The sequence below is a fragment of the Rhipicephalus sanguineus genome, chromosome 6, assembly GCF_013339695.2.
Source record: "Rhipicephalus sanguineus isolate Rsan-2018 chromosome 6, BIME_Rsan_1.4, whole genome shotgun sequence".
Lineage (NCBI taxonomy): Eukaryota > Metazoa > Arthropoda > Arachnida > Ixodida > Ixodidae > Rhipicephalus > Rhipicephalus sanguineus.
In genome coordinates, this window is record NC_051181.1 from 149,023,739 (window position 1) to 149,039,618 (window position 15,880).

Sequence of the window (15,880 nt, forward strand, 5' to 3'; positions counted from 1 at the left end):
TTGAGTGAATCGATTACTGCGGAGCGCGAAATTACGAAGAAGCAACCATCTAACGCGCTGTTACATTTTAAAGGGGCACTGACAATAAAGTTTTCAGATGTGGTTTTCTTGTGTCAAATAAAAGGTCAAGCCCTTGAGAGCATAGAAAATGTCCTGGTAAGCGTGAGTGCGCCTTAAAAAAATATTTACATCATGTTTTTTAAAACCTAGTTTTGGTTCCTGCTGTACCATGACGTCACGATACGGTATGCGCTTCTCGTCACGCGATCGCACATGATCTCGTGACGTTTCGACAGCCGCTCTGCTCCGTGGCTCTGTTGGTGACGCACCAGTGGCTATATTGCGTGTTTCTGTACCTGACGTCATCACAACGAGCGTGAAGTCACCATAATTGACGCGTGAAGTCACCATAATTGACGCTGTGGTTTGACGTCAAGCTAGTGTCGATGTCAGGAGTTGCTCCACACTAGTAGCACTAAATCTTGACACAACGTTGCCGCCACACTGAGAAAGTTGCTCAACGTTGTGGCAACAATGCGTGCTACTAGGGAATTGTCCTTGATGTCAAAACAAAATATCTTATCGGAATTTCCTAAGCTTTGCGTTTGCTCAGAGCCGTCTCTGTACACATGAAACTTATATGGCGGAGTAAAGTCAGATTCGAAAACTGGGGTCAGTACCACTTTAAGAATAGCTGGATGCTGACCGATTCGTACAGACTAACTTTTCTCTTCTGCGCATTCTTTATCGTGTTTAGAGTGCGTACAGTTGTGAAACACCTGGAACGAGAGAATAAACCATCTCCAAACGTCACTGCTGCTCTCGGGCCAGCGTGCACGCCCTATAGAAGTAAATGGCTTACACGACCACGTGACCACAAGCTCCCATATAATTAAGCAGGCTGCGCTGTTCCTTGGTCAGGGTCAGTGTGACAACTATGCATGCGTACGTTCTCACACTTTAAATGCGCGCCTCACCGTTGAAGTCTTGCTTTAAGAGTTCGCAGAGAGGGAAACGCAAGTGCTTGTTTCCGAAGGTGTTCCGAATCCTGAGATCTAAGCTTAAATGAGCTTTGCAGGCGTTGCAGCTACAGCAAGGAGCACATCCTAAAGGAACTCGAAGTCTTCTTTGCTTGGATATACAGGCGTTAAAGCACCTTTTAAGGAATCCGTGATCCCGCAGTGTTCATCTATAGATCTAAGCCCAAGAGTGTTTTGACATACCAGTCCCATCATATCTTGCCCGCGGCCAGGATTCGAACACTTGACCTCGTGCTCAGAATCAGAGCGCCGTAGCCAGGGGCGTAGCCAGAAATATTTTGTCGGGGGAGGTTCCGCCAGACTTTACGTATGTTCGTGCGTACGTTTGTATGTTTGCGGGCAATTTACACATACAAAATTGAAAATTTCCGGGGGGGGGGGGGCTGAACCAACAACCCCCTTCCCCCTGGCTACGCCAATGGCCGTACCCACCCAGCTAATGCGGCGAATCCTACTTGCTTACTGCGTCTTTTTAATGAGCAAGCCATTTGCAACAAATGTTTGCGCACATGAGCTTCACGAATGCATCTTTCACGTGAGTATGTCGCCTAATTCTTTCGAAAGATACGTTCTTATTTACTTAGAAACACCAACAGCGCTTTTGTGCAGTGCGTCTCACGAACGCTGATTTGCCACGGGCCTAGAAGGTGCCGCAGCTCCAAGCTCTAGCCGCGTTGCAAGTGAAGTGCTGCCTTCACATTCTGTCGTTCGTCGTAACGCGAACAGTCACACAAGACTTATTTTAAATCCTCTCGAGTATTACATGTGGTGCACGTAGGAGACTCCGACTGCTCGATCTTGTGCTTAAAGTACTTCGTATAGGCAACGTCGAGCCTCAGCCGTTGAATGAATGGCTCTTGTGTACAGGCCCGTAGCCAGGAAGTTCTTTCGGGGGAAGCCCACTTGCTGAAAACCATGACTATTTGAGAAAAACACCTATTTTCATTTTTTATTTTTAGTAAAAACACCTACTTCACCAAAATTCCGGGGAGGGGGGGGGGGTGGCTGCTTGTGTATATATGTGTGTTTGTGACAGTGCGTATTATTTCGGTGTTTATGTGATCATTGTATATATCATAATCATCACCCGACACCTCGAGTAGCAAGCCAGGCTGTAAACCAGGCTAACGTCTCCGGGAATGTCATTAAAAGTTCTCTTTCTCTCTCTCTCTCTCTCTCATTTACTTTTCCCGCGCATCTCTCTTCATGCACGCTGCCTTGATACCCTGATAGCGCATTCCTCTCGCCTCAGTGAACCGCAGCGAGTGCGTCCTGTTACCAACAAGTGCACGCGCCCACGCAGGCCTACGACATGGTGGGCGCCGTGATGCTGGAGGCGGTGTCGGTGAGCCGCGTCGTCGAGGCCGGGGCCGAGCACGCGTTCAAGGTCGTCAAATCGCCGGGGACCACATCCAACTCCAACGCCATCTACTTCGCGGCCGACGACGAAGAGGCTGCCGGAAGGCACGCTTTTCTTCTCATTTCTCCACGTGTTACTATGCACGCTCTTACGAATTCCGTGCAGTGCAGCGGAAGCTACAGGTAGCGTCACCAGAAAAGTTCGGCTCACTCACCCAAAATGCATGGGCAACCTTTCCGCTACCCCTGTATTAGAGGGACACTACAGTGAAACAATTAGTTTTAGACTGATAAACTCTGAACATTCTAGCGTTGTTCATTTCGCCACCATAGGTTTATAAATAGATGAGAAAATCGACGTCGGAAATTTTATTTTTTTTAACTTCCCGCCGAAATCTCCGATGGTGACGTCACAGCATTTGAGTGTTCTTTCGTATTTTGGCCACATTGGTACTTTGAGTCTCTGGCTCCCTCAGAAGACAATGTACTTTATTTTTACTGATTAGGAACTACGTAAGCCCCAGTAGACGCCGTGAAAATTTATGACGTCACGGCGACGGGTGCGGAAGCTTTGTGGTAGCGTCGCCACCAACATTTTCTTTTTGCATGTTTTCTCGCTTACGAAGTCTTCTCGCAGCAAGCGCGGTGTTTTTGGTGTCGTGAAAGAGTAATTTACTAATACGAGAAAAATCGTTTTTCTCTTTAGCGTGCCTTTAAAAGAATACAAAATAATGTAACAATGAATGCCGGTGATGTAGCATTCGATGGTGAGCCCTACTAGGCGACAAAGAAGAAAGTCCCATGTACTGTTGATAATGATGATGAGGTCATACAGATAAGGAAAGTCATACTTAATTGCCACGAATTTATTAATCCGCGCTAGTATTTAAGTACCGTTGTGGAAAGTAACAATGCCCACTTTTACGGTGAAAAGCATGTTCGGAATGCAAGAAAATGTTCGGAATGCTTGAAAAGGTGGCGTCAACGCCTCAACGTTTCTTGCACTTGCTCGCCAGAACACACTTAGATTCTGGCACTGTTTACATAGGTCTAGTCTTTACTGGTTAAAGAACTTCGGTGCACTCGAAGTACCTAGAAGACTATTATCACGTTTGAAAACTCTTCCAGAGCCAACACGGCTTAAATGCGATAATTTGCATCGAAATTTGTAAGACGCAAGAGGTAAGGGCGAAATTAAAAAAAAACAATAAATGAATAAAGGACGAAAAGAGGAAAGGTAGGTAATAGTAGGGTCTTTATTTCATGAGCTGGTAACCTTCTTAATTATTTTCTTCATCAGGTGAAGAAGCATAAAATATTCAAACTATAGCTTACCGATGTAAAGTGGTAGAACTGCTACTCCTCGCAGCTAATTTAAATCAGCTTAGCAAACGCAAACATTTCGAGGTGCCCAGCTAATTAGCCATTACCGTCTCATGACCTGTCTGGTCTGACGCGACTATCGGAGCCTTTCGCCACACTGCACGGATTTCCGCGACTCGGAAACAGTCCGAGTTCCCATTTTCCTTCGCTATCCCCACTCTAGCCTCGAGTTCCTGTCTGGTTTCCCCTCCGGTTTCCTGTCTTGGTACTCAAACAACGAACCGTCGCCTAAAACAAATGCGTTCATCTCTCCCCTTTTTGAGATGCTTCTCGCGTCCTTCTATTTCCTTCCCTCTTCCCCTCTGTTGCCAGAGCCTGTTCATCTCTGTCTGTCCATTTCCGGTCTTGGTGTACGCCGCAAAAGAAACAAAAAAAAAACATAAGAAGAATGGGCACCTCGAAAAGGACTTCCAATCGCTTGTGTTTGCTATCTCCACCATTTTCGCTGGTCTCTCTGTTCATACTGTTCTCCCTCCCCCCCTTCCCCTCTTTCTTTCTACTTCCTCCTTTGGGGCCAGTCCTCATTTTTTTTTTTTTCTTGCAGAGGGAGAAGTAAGCCAATAAGGAACCGAGAACCTGCTCGTGTCGTTTTCCTTTACTTCGTTTTTTTCTTTTTTTTCTTTTTCAGGTTTGCATTTTAAGCCACAACCTCATTTCTCCCTAGAAAAACTGCATTTCCCCTTCGTTACGCCTCCCAACGTAGTTACAACCTCCTGAAACAGCCCTCCCTACACTTGTTTTGTTTTGCCTTGCTTGTTGGTGTTATTATTGTTGCTTTTACGTGTAGCGTTGTGAGACCTTTATACAGGCCAGGCTTTTCTATCTTGATTTCCGTTTCATCTATATATCGTTTTGGGGCTTCAAGAGACTTCAGAGGACCTTTACTTTGCTATGCGCACTTCAGCAGAACCCAGAACATTGACACTCGAGTTAGTGTCTCCTGTTTTCTTCATTGTTTTGTTAAAGTGCGGTGCTTTTGCTTACTTTATCTCACAAGTTGCTTTAGTCTGAAAGCAAACATTAGGAATAGAATACCCTGATCTACTTGCCACGGCGCACTAGCTGGATATTTCGAATTTTTAGCAAGTTTCGTAAAATTCAGGTCACGCAGCCCGATCCACGTTCTTTTTTTTCTTGAAGGGACATTAAAGTGAACCAATGAATTAGACTGATCAGTTGTAGTCTGAAAATTATATCGTTGTTCATTTCACCGCCATAGGTTTATTAATAGATGAGAAAATCGATGTTTGAAGTTTCACTTCTACGTTTCCCGCCGAAATCTCCGATGGTGATGTTACGAATTTCAATGTTTGTTTTCTTTTTTCGTTTCTTGGCCCCATTGACTGAACGAAATTTCCTGAGACTTGGTATGTTAAGTCTCTGGCTCTCTCTGAAGACAATGTACTTCATTTTGACCCATTAGGAACTACGTAGGCACTAGCAGACGTCTACGTAGTTCTATGACGTCACGGAAATCTATGAAGTCACGGCGACTGGTGCGCGAACTTCAAAGTGGCGTCGCCACCCGCACTTTCTTCTTGCTTGTTTCCTAGTTTACCAAGTGTCTTCTCACAGCAAGTGTGGTGTTTTTGACACCGTGGAAGAGTAATTTACTAATACGAGATAAATCGTTTATCTCTTTAATGTCCCATCAATGTCATTTTACTTGAAATCGTGATGTGCTTTTTTTTCTCTCGCCCTTGGTTACCTGTCCATCAACCTTGGTTGCTAGAAAATGTTCGTAGCCACATCTATACGAGAAAAAAAAAATCACAGCATATCCACGGAGTGAATGATGATGAGTGGGCGAAGCTGCGGAGGTTCATCGGTAAACCGTGAATCTTCCATGAATTCTGCCCAGTACATCATCACCGACGTGAGATCGGGCGCGTTTATACTAAAGGTTCGATGAGTTATGACGACTTGCAGCGCACTTTAATTTTACATGTACGCTGTGAATTTTCATTGTTTAGAAAACCATTGCTTAGAAAACATCTGGCGTCTTTCGTTAAGCAGCTGGCGTCTTTTCGTTTTGCTTTAGAAACATCTGGCGTTCTTTCGTTTTGCTTTTACAAAACATCTGGCGTCTTTTGTTGGTTTATTTCATCAATCAACGGCGTTTTGAACAAAATTTTTATTGTTTAATCACGCACAGGAGAAATCTCACCAGGCACTACCTTGGAGGTAAAGAATGGCTGCTAATGGGAATAAGAGACAGAAGTCGGCTTTTAGCTAACGCTGCGAATTTTTTATTGTTCAACAACGCACAGGAAAAATCTCCCACCGGCGCACCACCTTGCAGGTCAAAGCGTAAGACTGGTTACATACTACGCTACGAGGGACGAACGGGTGCCGCTATAAGGAGCTTCGCCCCTAAAACAGTTCTTAGCAAGTTACCCTATATATCGTGCTTTTCACACGTGCGTTTCTCGTGATAACTGTACGGCACCAACGAATTTGCCATCGCCGTCTTAGTCAAACTAGCGCCGAGTATCTCACGGCCTTCCTGGCTTTTTATATTTTATTTTCTATAGCTCTTGTTTGATCGATTATATTGCACACGCCAATATTTTTTTCTTACGCAATGCTCTCTTTTTCTGCAGATGGATCAGTGCCTTGAACCAAGTCGCCTGCATTGCATCAAGGGTGAGTCAAAAACATTAATTCTGAGATCCTGTCAGGTTAAATAAATGACCAATCGTCCATCTTATCTTGCTTGTCTAGAAAGCCTCTCAGTCGCGACAGTGTTCATTACATCAGCGCCAACTCCGCGAATGGAACTCGTCTACCTTGGCTCCATCAATTATCTTAACGCCTTGGTGTACTTTAGTTCGGACAAGTAACAAAGATTCGTAGCCTCTAGGTAATCTTCGTGTACGCAATATACTAATAGCGAAGGAAGACAATCCACGTTCGAGGTCTACATTACCGAGCGGCTACACTGTTATCTGATCCATCAAAGGAACGACGTCTTGCGAAGCTTTTACCAAAATTAAGACGCTGGTAGGACGTCCGCTCGTACAAAAACGGCTAAGCATTCCCGAATAGAAAGAAAAGTCTCGTTAAAATGACTCGGCTTCGCTAAGGAAGGCTTCATCAATCTTAGTCCTAACGCCACCCAAACTTTAGTCTTATGCATTTCGTTTGCATTGAGTATGCGCGGTGTCATGATTAAGCATCGGGCATTCTTGCTTGGCCCGTTTTGGCATGTTGATGTCAGATAACCGTAATGCTAGGCTCTTCTGTTCGTCCATTAACCGTACGTCAGGGGCACGCGGAGCAACGCGTTGTCGAAGACTTTACAAGTCCCAATTTGATTAAATCGAAAGCCTTAGATGCCTCATCTCACGCGAAAAGAGATCTTCGGCGTCGGCGGCGTAGGTGTCAACACGAGTGACGCAGAAAATCATGTGATGACGTCACCCTATGAACTTGCCATGACGACACATAACGCGATGTCATATGATGACGTCATCACACATCGTCGCTTGGTCAAAGGTGCAGAAAACATCCAATTCCTTCAATCCCAGAGGCAGTGCAAAACCACATTGGGTGTAGAAAGCTTTCGGGAAGATGGTGCGTGGGGGGGGGGGGGGGTAATCAATATAATTGGCTGAGATGAAAAGATAGCTTTCGCCTTCGAGTCGCCTGAGGCAAATTCATAAGAGGCCGTGCGATTTTTTGTTGTAGACGCCAGGCCTGCGCAGAACGCGCAGCACAGTCACAGTGAAAGCTGTAACAGCGGTCTTTCTAGAGCTTGTTGTAAATTCTGTTGAGGCAACTACTACAAGTACACTTGCAGGGTATCCACTCCGCCATAAATCATCATGTTTTTGTGAAGTAACGAAGCACCCACTATACTATTATTCGTCATTCTGCGGAAAAGCGAGTTACCCGGTACACATCTGTGAAGCATTATGTGCACTTTGTTTGATGCCGTGACTGATGAAGAGGAAGAGTTATGGCTGAGCCCTTTGTAGTGGGCGGGAAGCTTTAAACCACACACTCGTTGAGCAGTTCACGTTGTGGGACGCCTGGTTTTTATTTTACTCTTCTACCACGCTATATGACATATAGCGTGATTCCTTGCCCGACATGACGCCTGTATAGGGTCTTTTTACAAAGGGTCTGGCCCGGCTCCGTGGAAAAATACTCCACTGCCACGCAGAGGACCCGGGTTCAAATCCCATCTGATCCTGGATATTAAGGCGAAAGCCTTTAATGTCTCACACTCGCGGCGTCCATCTTCCGCCCGTGCCCTGGAACGGTGCCAGCTGTGGTCTCTCCCCCTCAGACTCTCTCAGCAATCACGTGATGGCACAGCGGCGTATAGCAAGGCGAAAATGCCTGAGGCCCGTGTACTTAGATTTAGGTGCACGTTAAAGAACCCCAGGTGGTCGAAATTTCCGGAGCCCTCCACTACGGCGTCTCTCATAATCATATCGTGGTTTTGGGACGTTAAACTCCAGATATTATTATTATTGTAGCGAAGCGTTGGAAGTCTGTAATGGGTCGCCCTCTCGAGCGCTCGAGTACCAGGGTACTGGCAAGTACCTATGGCTGACGACGCTCGACCGAAGACTGCCTTTGTCACGCCCGACGGCCTGTACGAATTCAACGTCATGCCGTTTGGGCTGTGTAATGCGCCCGCCACCTTTGAGCGCATGATGGATACCGCTCTGCGCAACCTGAAATGGCACACGTGCTTGTGCTACCTCGACGACGTCGTCGTTTTTGCTCCGGACTTTTCCACCCATCTTCAACGCCTACGGCATGTTTTGACGCGTTTGAGCGACGCCGGTCTACAAATGAATCTAAAGAAGTGCCGATTTGCAGCACAGCAGCTGACAATCCTCGGCTACGTCGTGTCCAAGGACGGAATTCTCCCCGATCCAGCCAAACTTCGCGCCGTGACCGAGTTCCCGAAACCTACGTCCGTCAAAGAACTGCGCAGTTGCGTAGGACTGTGTTCCTACTTTCGGCGCTTCATTCGAAATTTCGCGACTATCATATCGCCTCTGACGAAGCTCCTCGGAAGTAACGGGCCCCTGCATTCATGGTCGTCCGAGTGCGACGACGCTTTCGAAAAGCTCCGCCGTTTGTTGACGTCGCCTCCCATACTACGCCACTACGACCCTACGGCTCCTACAGAGGTACACACAGACGCTAGCGGTGTTGGCCTTGGCGCTGTCCTTGCGCAGCGCAAACCAGGGTTCCCTGAATATGTCGTGGCATATGCAAGTCGTACGCTTACTAAATCCGAGACCAATTACACCGTCACCGAAAAGGAATGCCTGGTGATCATCTGGGCCCTTACGAAATTCCGACCTTATTTGTATGGTCGCCCATTTGATGTGATCACCGACCATCATGCACTATGCTTGTTGTCGTCACTGAAGGATCCCTCAGGTCGCCTCGCCCGCTGGGCACTTCGCCTACAGGACTACGATATCCGCGTGCTGTACCGCAATGGACGCCAGCATGCTGACGCCGACGCACTCTCGCACTCCCCCTTGCCTGACGACAATACCCATAGCTCAGTGTCTCACAATGCCGTTTCTTCTATCGACATTCACACCATCGCTACTGAACAGCGCAAGGATCACTGGATCGCCTCATTAATAGACTTGCTGACTGATCCATCGGCAACACCATCCACTCGCGCGTTGCGTCGTCAAGCCCACCATTTCGCCGTTCGCGACGACCTCCTCCACCGACGCAATTACGGCGACGGCCGCCAGTGGCTACTCGTAATACCCCGCAGTTTGCGTTCTGACATATGCGAATCGTTCCACTCCGATCCGCAGTGCGCACACTGTGGGGTATCGAAAACCTACCACCGCATTCGCCAACGGTACTTTTGGCGAGGGATGTACCGCTACGTGCAGAAGTTCGTTCGCTCCTGCATCGATTGTCAGCGCCGCAAAACATCAACACACCTGTCGCCGGCAGGTCTGCAACCTCTGCCTTGCCCTGACCGGCCGTTCGGGCGCGTTGGCATAGACTTGTATGGACCACTTCCTCTAACGTCGGCTGGTAACCGCTGGGCCATCGTCGCTGTTGACCACCTTACGCGATACGCCGAAACTGCCGCCCTCCCAGCGGCTACAGCGCGCGATGTTTCTTCCTTCCTGCTGCACCGATTCATGCTGCGCCACGGTCCACCCCAGGAGCTGCTCAGCGATCGAGTTCGTGTCTTCTTGTCGGAAGTCGTCGAAGCCATCCTGAAAGAGTGCAACGTTGTTCACCGGAAAACTACTGCTTACCACCCGCAGACGAATGGCCTCACCGAACGCTTTAACCGCACGCTCGGCGACATGCTCTCGATGTACGTCGCCGCCGATCACACCAATTGGGATGCCATTCTGCCTTTCGTCACCTACGCCTATAATACCGCCCCTCAGAGCACTACTGGTTTCTCCCCCTTTTTCTTATTGTACGGCAGACACCCGTCGCACATAATCGACACAATCCTTCCATACAAGCCGGATCCGTCTGAGTGTGCGCCTATTTCTGCCACAGCCAGACTTGCTGAGGAGTGTCGGGAGCTTGCCAAGACGTTTACTACGCATGACCAAGAGCGGCAAAAGAGCATTCGCGGTGACACCACCACTTCTGCGCCCACGTCCCGCCCTGGAGCACTCGTATGGCTCTCAGTCCCTACCACTGCACCTGGCCTCTCTTCCAAACTGCTGGCAAAGTACGACGGCCCCTACCGTGTCGTCGAACGCACATCCCCGGTCAACTACCTGATCGAGCCCGTTGAACCATCTTCGGACATGCGCCGTCGAGGGCGCGATATTGTCAACGTGGAGCGCCTGAAGCCCTATCATGACCCGCTCATAGTGACAAGCAGTTAGGTCGCCAGGCGGCTCCCTTTTTCGTACCCGGGGTAATTGTAGCGAAGCGTTGGAAGTCTGTAATGGGTCGCCCTCTCGAGCGCTTTCTAGTGGGTCGTCCCCTTCGGCTCTTCTCTGACAGCACGCTCCTCGCGCTCAGAGTCCGCGCTCTGTCTTGACTGTTGCCGTTGTGCTTCGTCGACTAGTGCCGTCAATAAACGCCTTTATATTATTATTATTAGCGGCGTATAGCAACAGATGCGCGTTGCTCCTTCCAACGCGCGTTGCGCAACTGTTGAGCAACGCGGCGGTGGCGTCCAGCGGTGGCGTCCGTCCGTCAACGCAAAACAGTTGCGCGTTGCTCCTTCCAACGCGCGTTGCGCAACTGTTGCGCAACGCGGCGTTCAGCGGCGGCGTCCGTCCGTGCCCCCTCACACTCTCTCAGCAATCACGTGATGGCACTGCGGCGCGCGCGGCAACGCTCCTTCGTCAGACGTCTCGTTGCAGCAGTCGAGTTAGTTGGATGGCTCCCAAGCGGCCCGGTGATGATTCCACGGCAAGCGGTTCGGAGAAGCGCCGCAAAAATGTGGATTCCAACGATACCATGGCATAGTCAGTAGAATGGCCACAGGCTTTCGCCGAACACACTGAAATTTACAAAGTATCCTTCAATTTATTTTTTTTCTCCTACCGTTGTTTTTTTTATTATTATTTCGCGCGATGGGGGTTATAGACACCGTCGGTGGCGGCAGACAACTACGGCACCAAAATCGGCTGTTGTTGTGATCTCATAACAGCTTTCACTGTAAAACTGCTAAAGTTATGAATTCAATGAGTTGTAGCAGCAGCATCTGTCCGGCAAAGATGGCCATCGTAAACTCTTTCGAAAACTGCCGAATTTTCTTTAACTTCGCAGCCTTGTCAATAGATATACAAGGGACAGCTTACCGCTCTCCCTATAGAGTGCTTAGTACACTAAATCGACCCCCCCCCCCTTCCGGTCTTTTTATTTTTTGCCAGACCCACAGTATGAGCTAATGTTTTATCATGCCCTTCCTTAGATGGCGGAGGTCTGGCTGCTCTTTCCGGGCATAACTTGCACTTCATCAACTTTCTTTTCCAACCTCCTTGTATAGATTCGAGATCGTTAACATTCACCTTGTGCGCCCAGGGTACCTCGTACATGGACACCGTGGTGAGCAACATGCACTCGCCGTGCGGTTCCCTGCCAGACCCCGACTGTCAGGGCTACCTATGCAAGCTCAGTCAGCAGTGGAAATCTTGGAAGAAGAGGTTCCTCGTGCTCAAGGACGCCTGCCTCTACTTCTACAAGGATCGGAATGCTCCAGTCGCCGTGGGTCAGTATACAGTAAAGCAAAGAGATTTTTATTGCGCTTGCTATACTAAGTCACGGATACACTTCGCAACGTGAGATACATACATTGCAGTATTTTGCTTCGACGAGTTCTTATTGATCCCATGTGCTTGCGTGCCCAGTATTTAGGAATGCCGTCGCAAATATTCCGAGGCACACGAACATTACTCCCTGTCTCTGGGAATATATTAAAATACAAAAAAATTTTTTCACGCCGGAATAAGGCCATTTTCAGTAGCGATTGAAGTTCTTGTCCCAACTGATTCTAGTCCTAACCGTTCTGTCTTCGTAGCTGTACCTTTAAGAAGCTTCAACACCCACGTAAATAGGAAGGTGATGAGTTGGGCCAACTTCTACATGCTAGTAGTTGAAACAGTTCACTCGCGCATGCGCTCAGAGGCTGCTGGAGGGTTTCAATGTCTTCTTTCGTGAAAATGTTTGTTTAGTGTCTAGCTTCAGCCTCGTCCGAATGTCTTCCTCATCTTGTGATTGGTGTTTTACATCCGGATTTTCAATCGCTATCAACCTGAATAGTTGGTCATCAACGTGGTTTTGGGACGTAAAACCCCAACAATGTCATCAACATAGGCTAAATGCTCGTTCACACCTGAGGCTAGCACCGGTTGCGCGACCGAGTCACTCGCAAAGCGACTGGTCGCGAATGGCTGCTTTTGTCACAAAGCGACTACTTTGGTTCAGTCGCCCGCTGCTCGATTTTTGGGTCGCGCGACTGCAGTCGCAAACCTCTGAACCAATCAGGTGCCCAGGTACAGGACCTCAGCTTATTTCATAGGGGTGACGCCAATGCTAGCAGACGCGAATTCTGTGTGGCTACGGGTAGAAGTCGCACGCAGGTGTGAACGTCCATCGCCATGAGTCGTTTTTTGGTCGCCAGTCCCAAATGGTCGCGCGACCTGTGCTGGTCGCAAGTGTGAATGACCCTTAACTATACGTAAGGCCCCTAATTGTCATCTTGCTGGCCAATCACTTGTTGATTCCTTTGACTGACACGCTCTTTCCCTTTTTCTGCGCAGGCGCGTTTCTTCTTCACGGTTATCGCGTACAAAGCTGCTCTATGACCGGCAAGAAGAACACGTTCGAGGCGATACCCCCCGAACCTTTGATGCGGCATCTGCGATTCCTGGCTGACACCGAGTACGAGAAGAAACGGTGAGCTCAGTTGAGATCATTCTTCCGTTTTTACTTTATCTCAACTTGATGGTTCATTTTTCGTACCACTTCTTATTCCGTAAGGACACGTACAAAAAGAACATTGAGAAAATAAAAGCCTCAGAAGTCAGGGACGATAGGTGTGTGTCAGCAAATGACTGTACACCGTGTCACTAATATTTAACAACGTTTACATCGAATCATCGTGCCAGACATTTTTTTAAAGGGCCAGTTATAGAAACACGAACTGTCGCCTTGGGTAACGAAATCAACGTAGATGTCTCCACCAGAAGTACGTAAGCAACGAAAGAGAACACGAGCGTATTGTGAGAGAGGTGCACTGGGATGAAAGGGAAATAACATAACTCAGCAAACGAATTTTTATATATTATACTTTAACCTGTGCATATTTACTTAGTAAGGCAGGCGAAAGTTCGTGCCATTCTTTAGAGAGATTTTTTAAAGTTCTGCGATAATTACGTTTGTTTTTCCCATTCATTCTGGAAACGATAAATGGGAAGAGCAGCTTGCTTTTTCGTGTGAACTAGAGGATAAACATAAGGAAATATTTTCAATTCAAATCTTCATATTTAAACTTTTGTTACAACTTTCATTCAGATCACAAAATTTTGCCAAGTGATGACAGGTGCCTTGGTGCCGACCTTTTCCACTCTGCGGCACTGCACTAGAAACAGATTTATTAAATATTTGCAAGCTCTAGACGCTATAGATAAGGTTTATTATTGTTAAATTATTATATTTATGCTTCGAGTGGAGCCGCGAAATTGAAAGATTAGAGTTTTGATTTTCTTCGTAATTATAAGTTATAAGTTAATTATAAAGTTAATATCCTTTTTTTCTTGCTTGAGCGCTCGAACCAGAACTATTTTCAGTGCACTAATCAAAATATGTATTGTTTCCTTTTACATGTAACGAATTCTGTGCGAATACCTTCACTTGTTCTATATTTAAAGGCCTTCCACGTTTTCATTAATTCAATTTTGAATGCAAATCTAATTTCTAGTCGAGTTTTCTTCTTTGTATATGTCAGCATAGTAGACGAATTATACGCATTCTCTATATCGTAACATTTAAACTATTTTAGCCTTTTATTGCACCAAACAACAAATAGGGCAACATACGACGAATACGGTCGTCGTATGTCGAGCTGTCCGACATACCCAAGCTCACATTGTTAAAAGTATAATACCAAATAATTAAGACCACTGTGCAGTCCAGTGTTATTTATACGGTAACTTATGCAAGCGATAAACATAACATATCTTTGTTTACACCCACAAAGACATCGCAGTGCACCGCTCTTTTGAAAACAAGGCGATCGTAGGGAAGCTAACGTGCCTTGAATTCAAATACTTCGATACAAGCGTAGGTTTTTTTTTTTTTTTACCTACACGCATTGTTCTTTATTGGGCTACTCTCGGTTTCATTTTCCCTGCGTCCATTAGACGTTAAGCTCAAAGTCTCATCAAGGGACCGCTCGGAGGAAGAAATCGATTTCAAGTATTAATTTTTCCACCTGCCTCGGATACTTTTCGTTCCAACAGAAGTATCTTCAAAATAGGAAAACTATAAAGCCCTTGTTGGAAGAACTAAGTGAAACAATTTTCGCAACGGCCTCCCACCATAACGCTGCAGCGGCGGTGACCAGAGCACGCGTAAAGGTCATCAAGATTTGGTCGCTCGATTTTTTTTCCTGCTTTTACAATATTTCCAACGAAGAAAGTGTTCTCTTCTCATCTCTTGGAAATTAATCGCTTGGAGAAAACTTTCGAAGGAGCGGCCGGACGTTATATCTCTGAACTCGACCCTTTTTGATGGATCACTCTCTTCACAAGCAACCTCAATGATCACGCGAACATGATTGCTTTTTCGTACATCCATTTCTGTCGAAGCAAAATTTACGCTCTTCGCCGCAGTACGTACTCACGAGTGCATGACGGGGGAAGAACGAATCGACAGGTACTCCGTGTTTGCGGTTCCCGCTCTGTTTAAATAATTCGGGAATAGACTATTACGTTCCACAATACAAGAAAAAAAAAGAGTCAGTTGACTCTTTCTAGAGAGTCCTGACTAGTCACGCATATAACTCTCTTTAAAGAGACACGTTAACTCTCTTTCAGGTCACACGACTCTGCGACCAGAGTATAGTGATCCCCAAAGAGAGTTCACGTGTCTTTTTAAAGAGAGTCATGTGCGTAGCAAGTCAGGACTCTAAAAAAAGAGTCAACTGACTCTCTTTTTTTTAGTGCACGTTTGTCATGCTTTCATGACACGACCGTTACGGAACATTACAAATTGCGTTCGAAGTAACAGCAAGAATGTACGAAGAAACTTACGTTTAACCACTTATTTCCAGGTGGCTTGCTTCGATGGAATATTCTATCGACCGGTGGATAAAAGTTTGATGGTAGCTTAAACTATGTGAGTACGACCTTCATTGCTTTCTTCTTCCAATATACTTGGTATATTCGCGTCCTTGAAGAACGTTTCGATTGAGAATCGGATGATTACACGCCATGTTGCTTCTGTTCTAGTCATTGCTATTTTTTTCTTTTTTATTATATGTATGTAAGATGTTGAAGCCTCTTAGAGGCGCCGGCTACTCGATTGCCCTTACATGCAATATAAGGATAAACACTCCAGGAAGAACACACCATTAAACAAAGCATTAAAGCACTCAAAAACACTCAACC

The 15,880-nt window shown here is 46.7% G+C and overlaps 1 protein-coding gene across 1 annotated transcript in view; it reads left to right on the forward strand.

Annotated features, from left to right (window-relative positions):
- The window catches only part of LOC119396740 (uncharacterized), a 197,357-nt gene that overhangs the window by 178,068 nt on the left and 3,409 nt on the right, over positions 1-15,880 (forward strand). The window contains exons 9-13 of the mRNA XM_037664049.2: positions 2,344-2,504; positions 6,386-6,428; positions 11,793-11,979; positions 13,031-13,166; positions 15,544-15,608. Coding sequence (XP_037519977.2) covers positions 2,344-2,504; positions 6,386-6,428; positions 11,793-11,979; positions 13,031-13,166; positions 15,544-15,592 — 576 coding nt within the window. The 3' untranslated portion in view covers positions 15,593-15,608. The remainder of the gene's footprint in view (positions 1-2,343; positions 2,505-6,385; positions 6,429-11,792; positions 11,980-13,030; positions 13,167-15,543; positions 15,609-15,880) is intronic.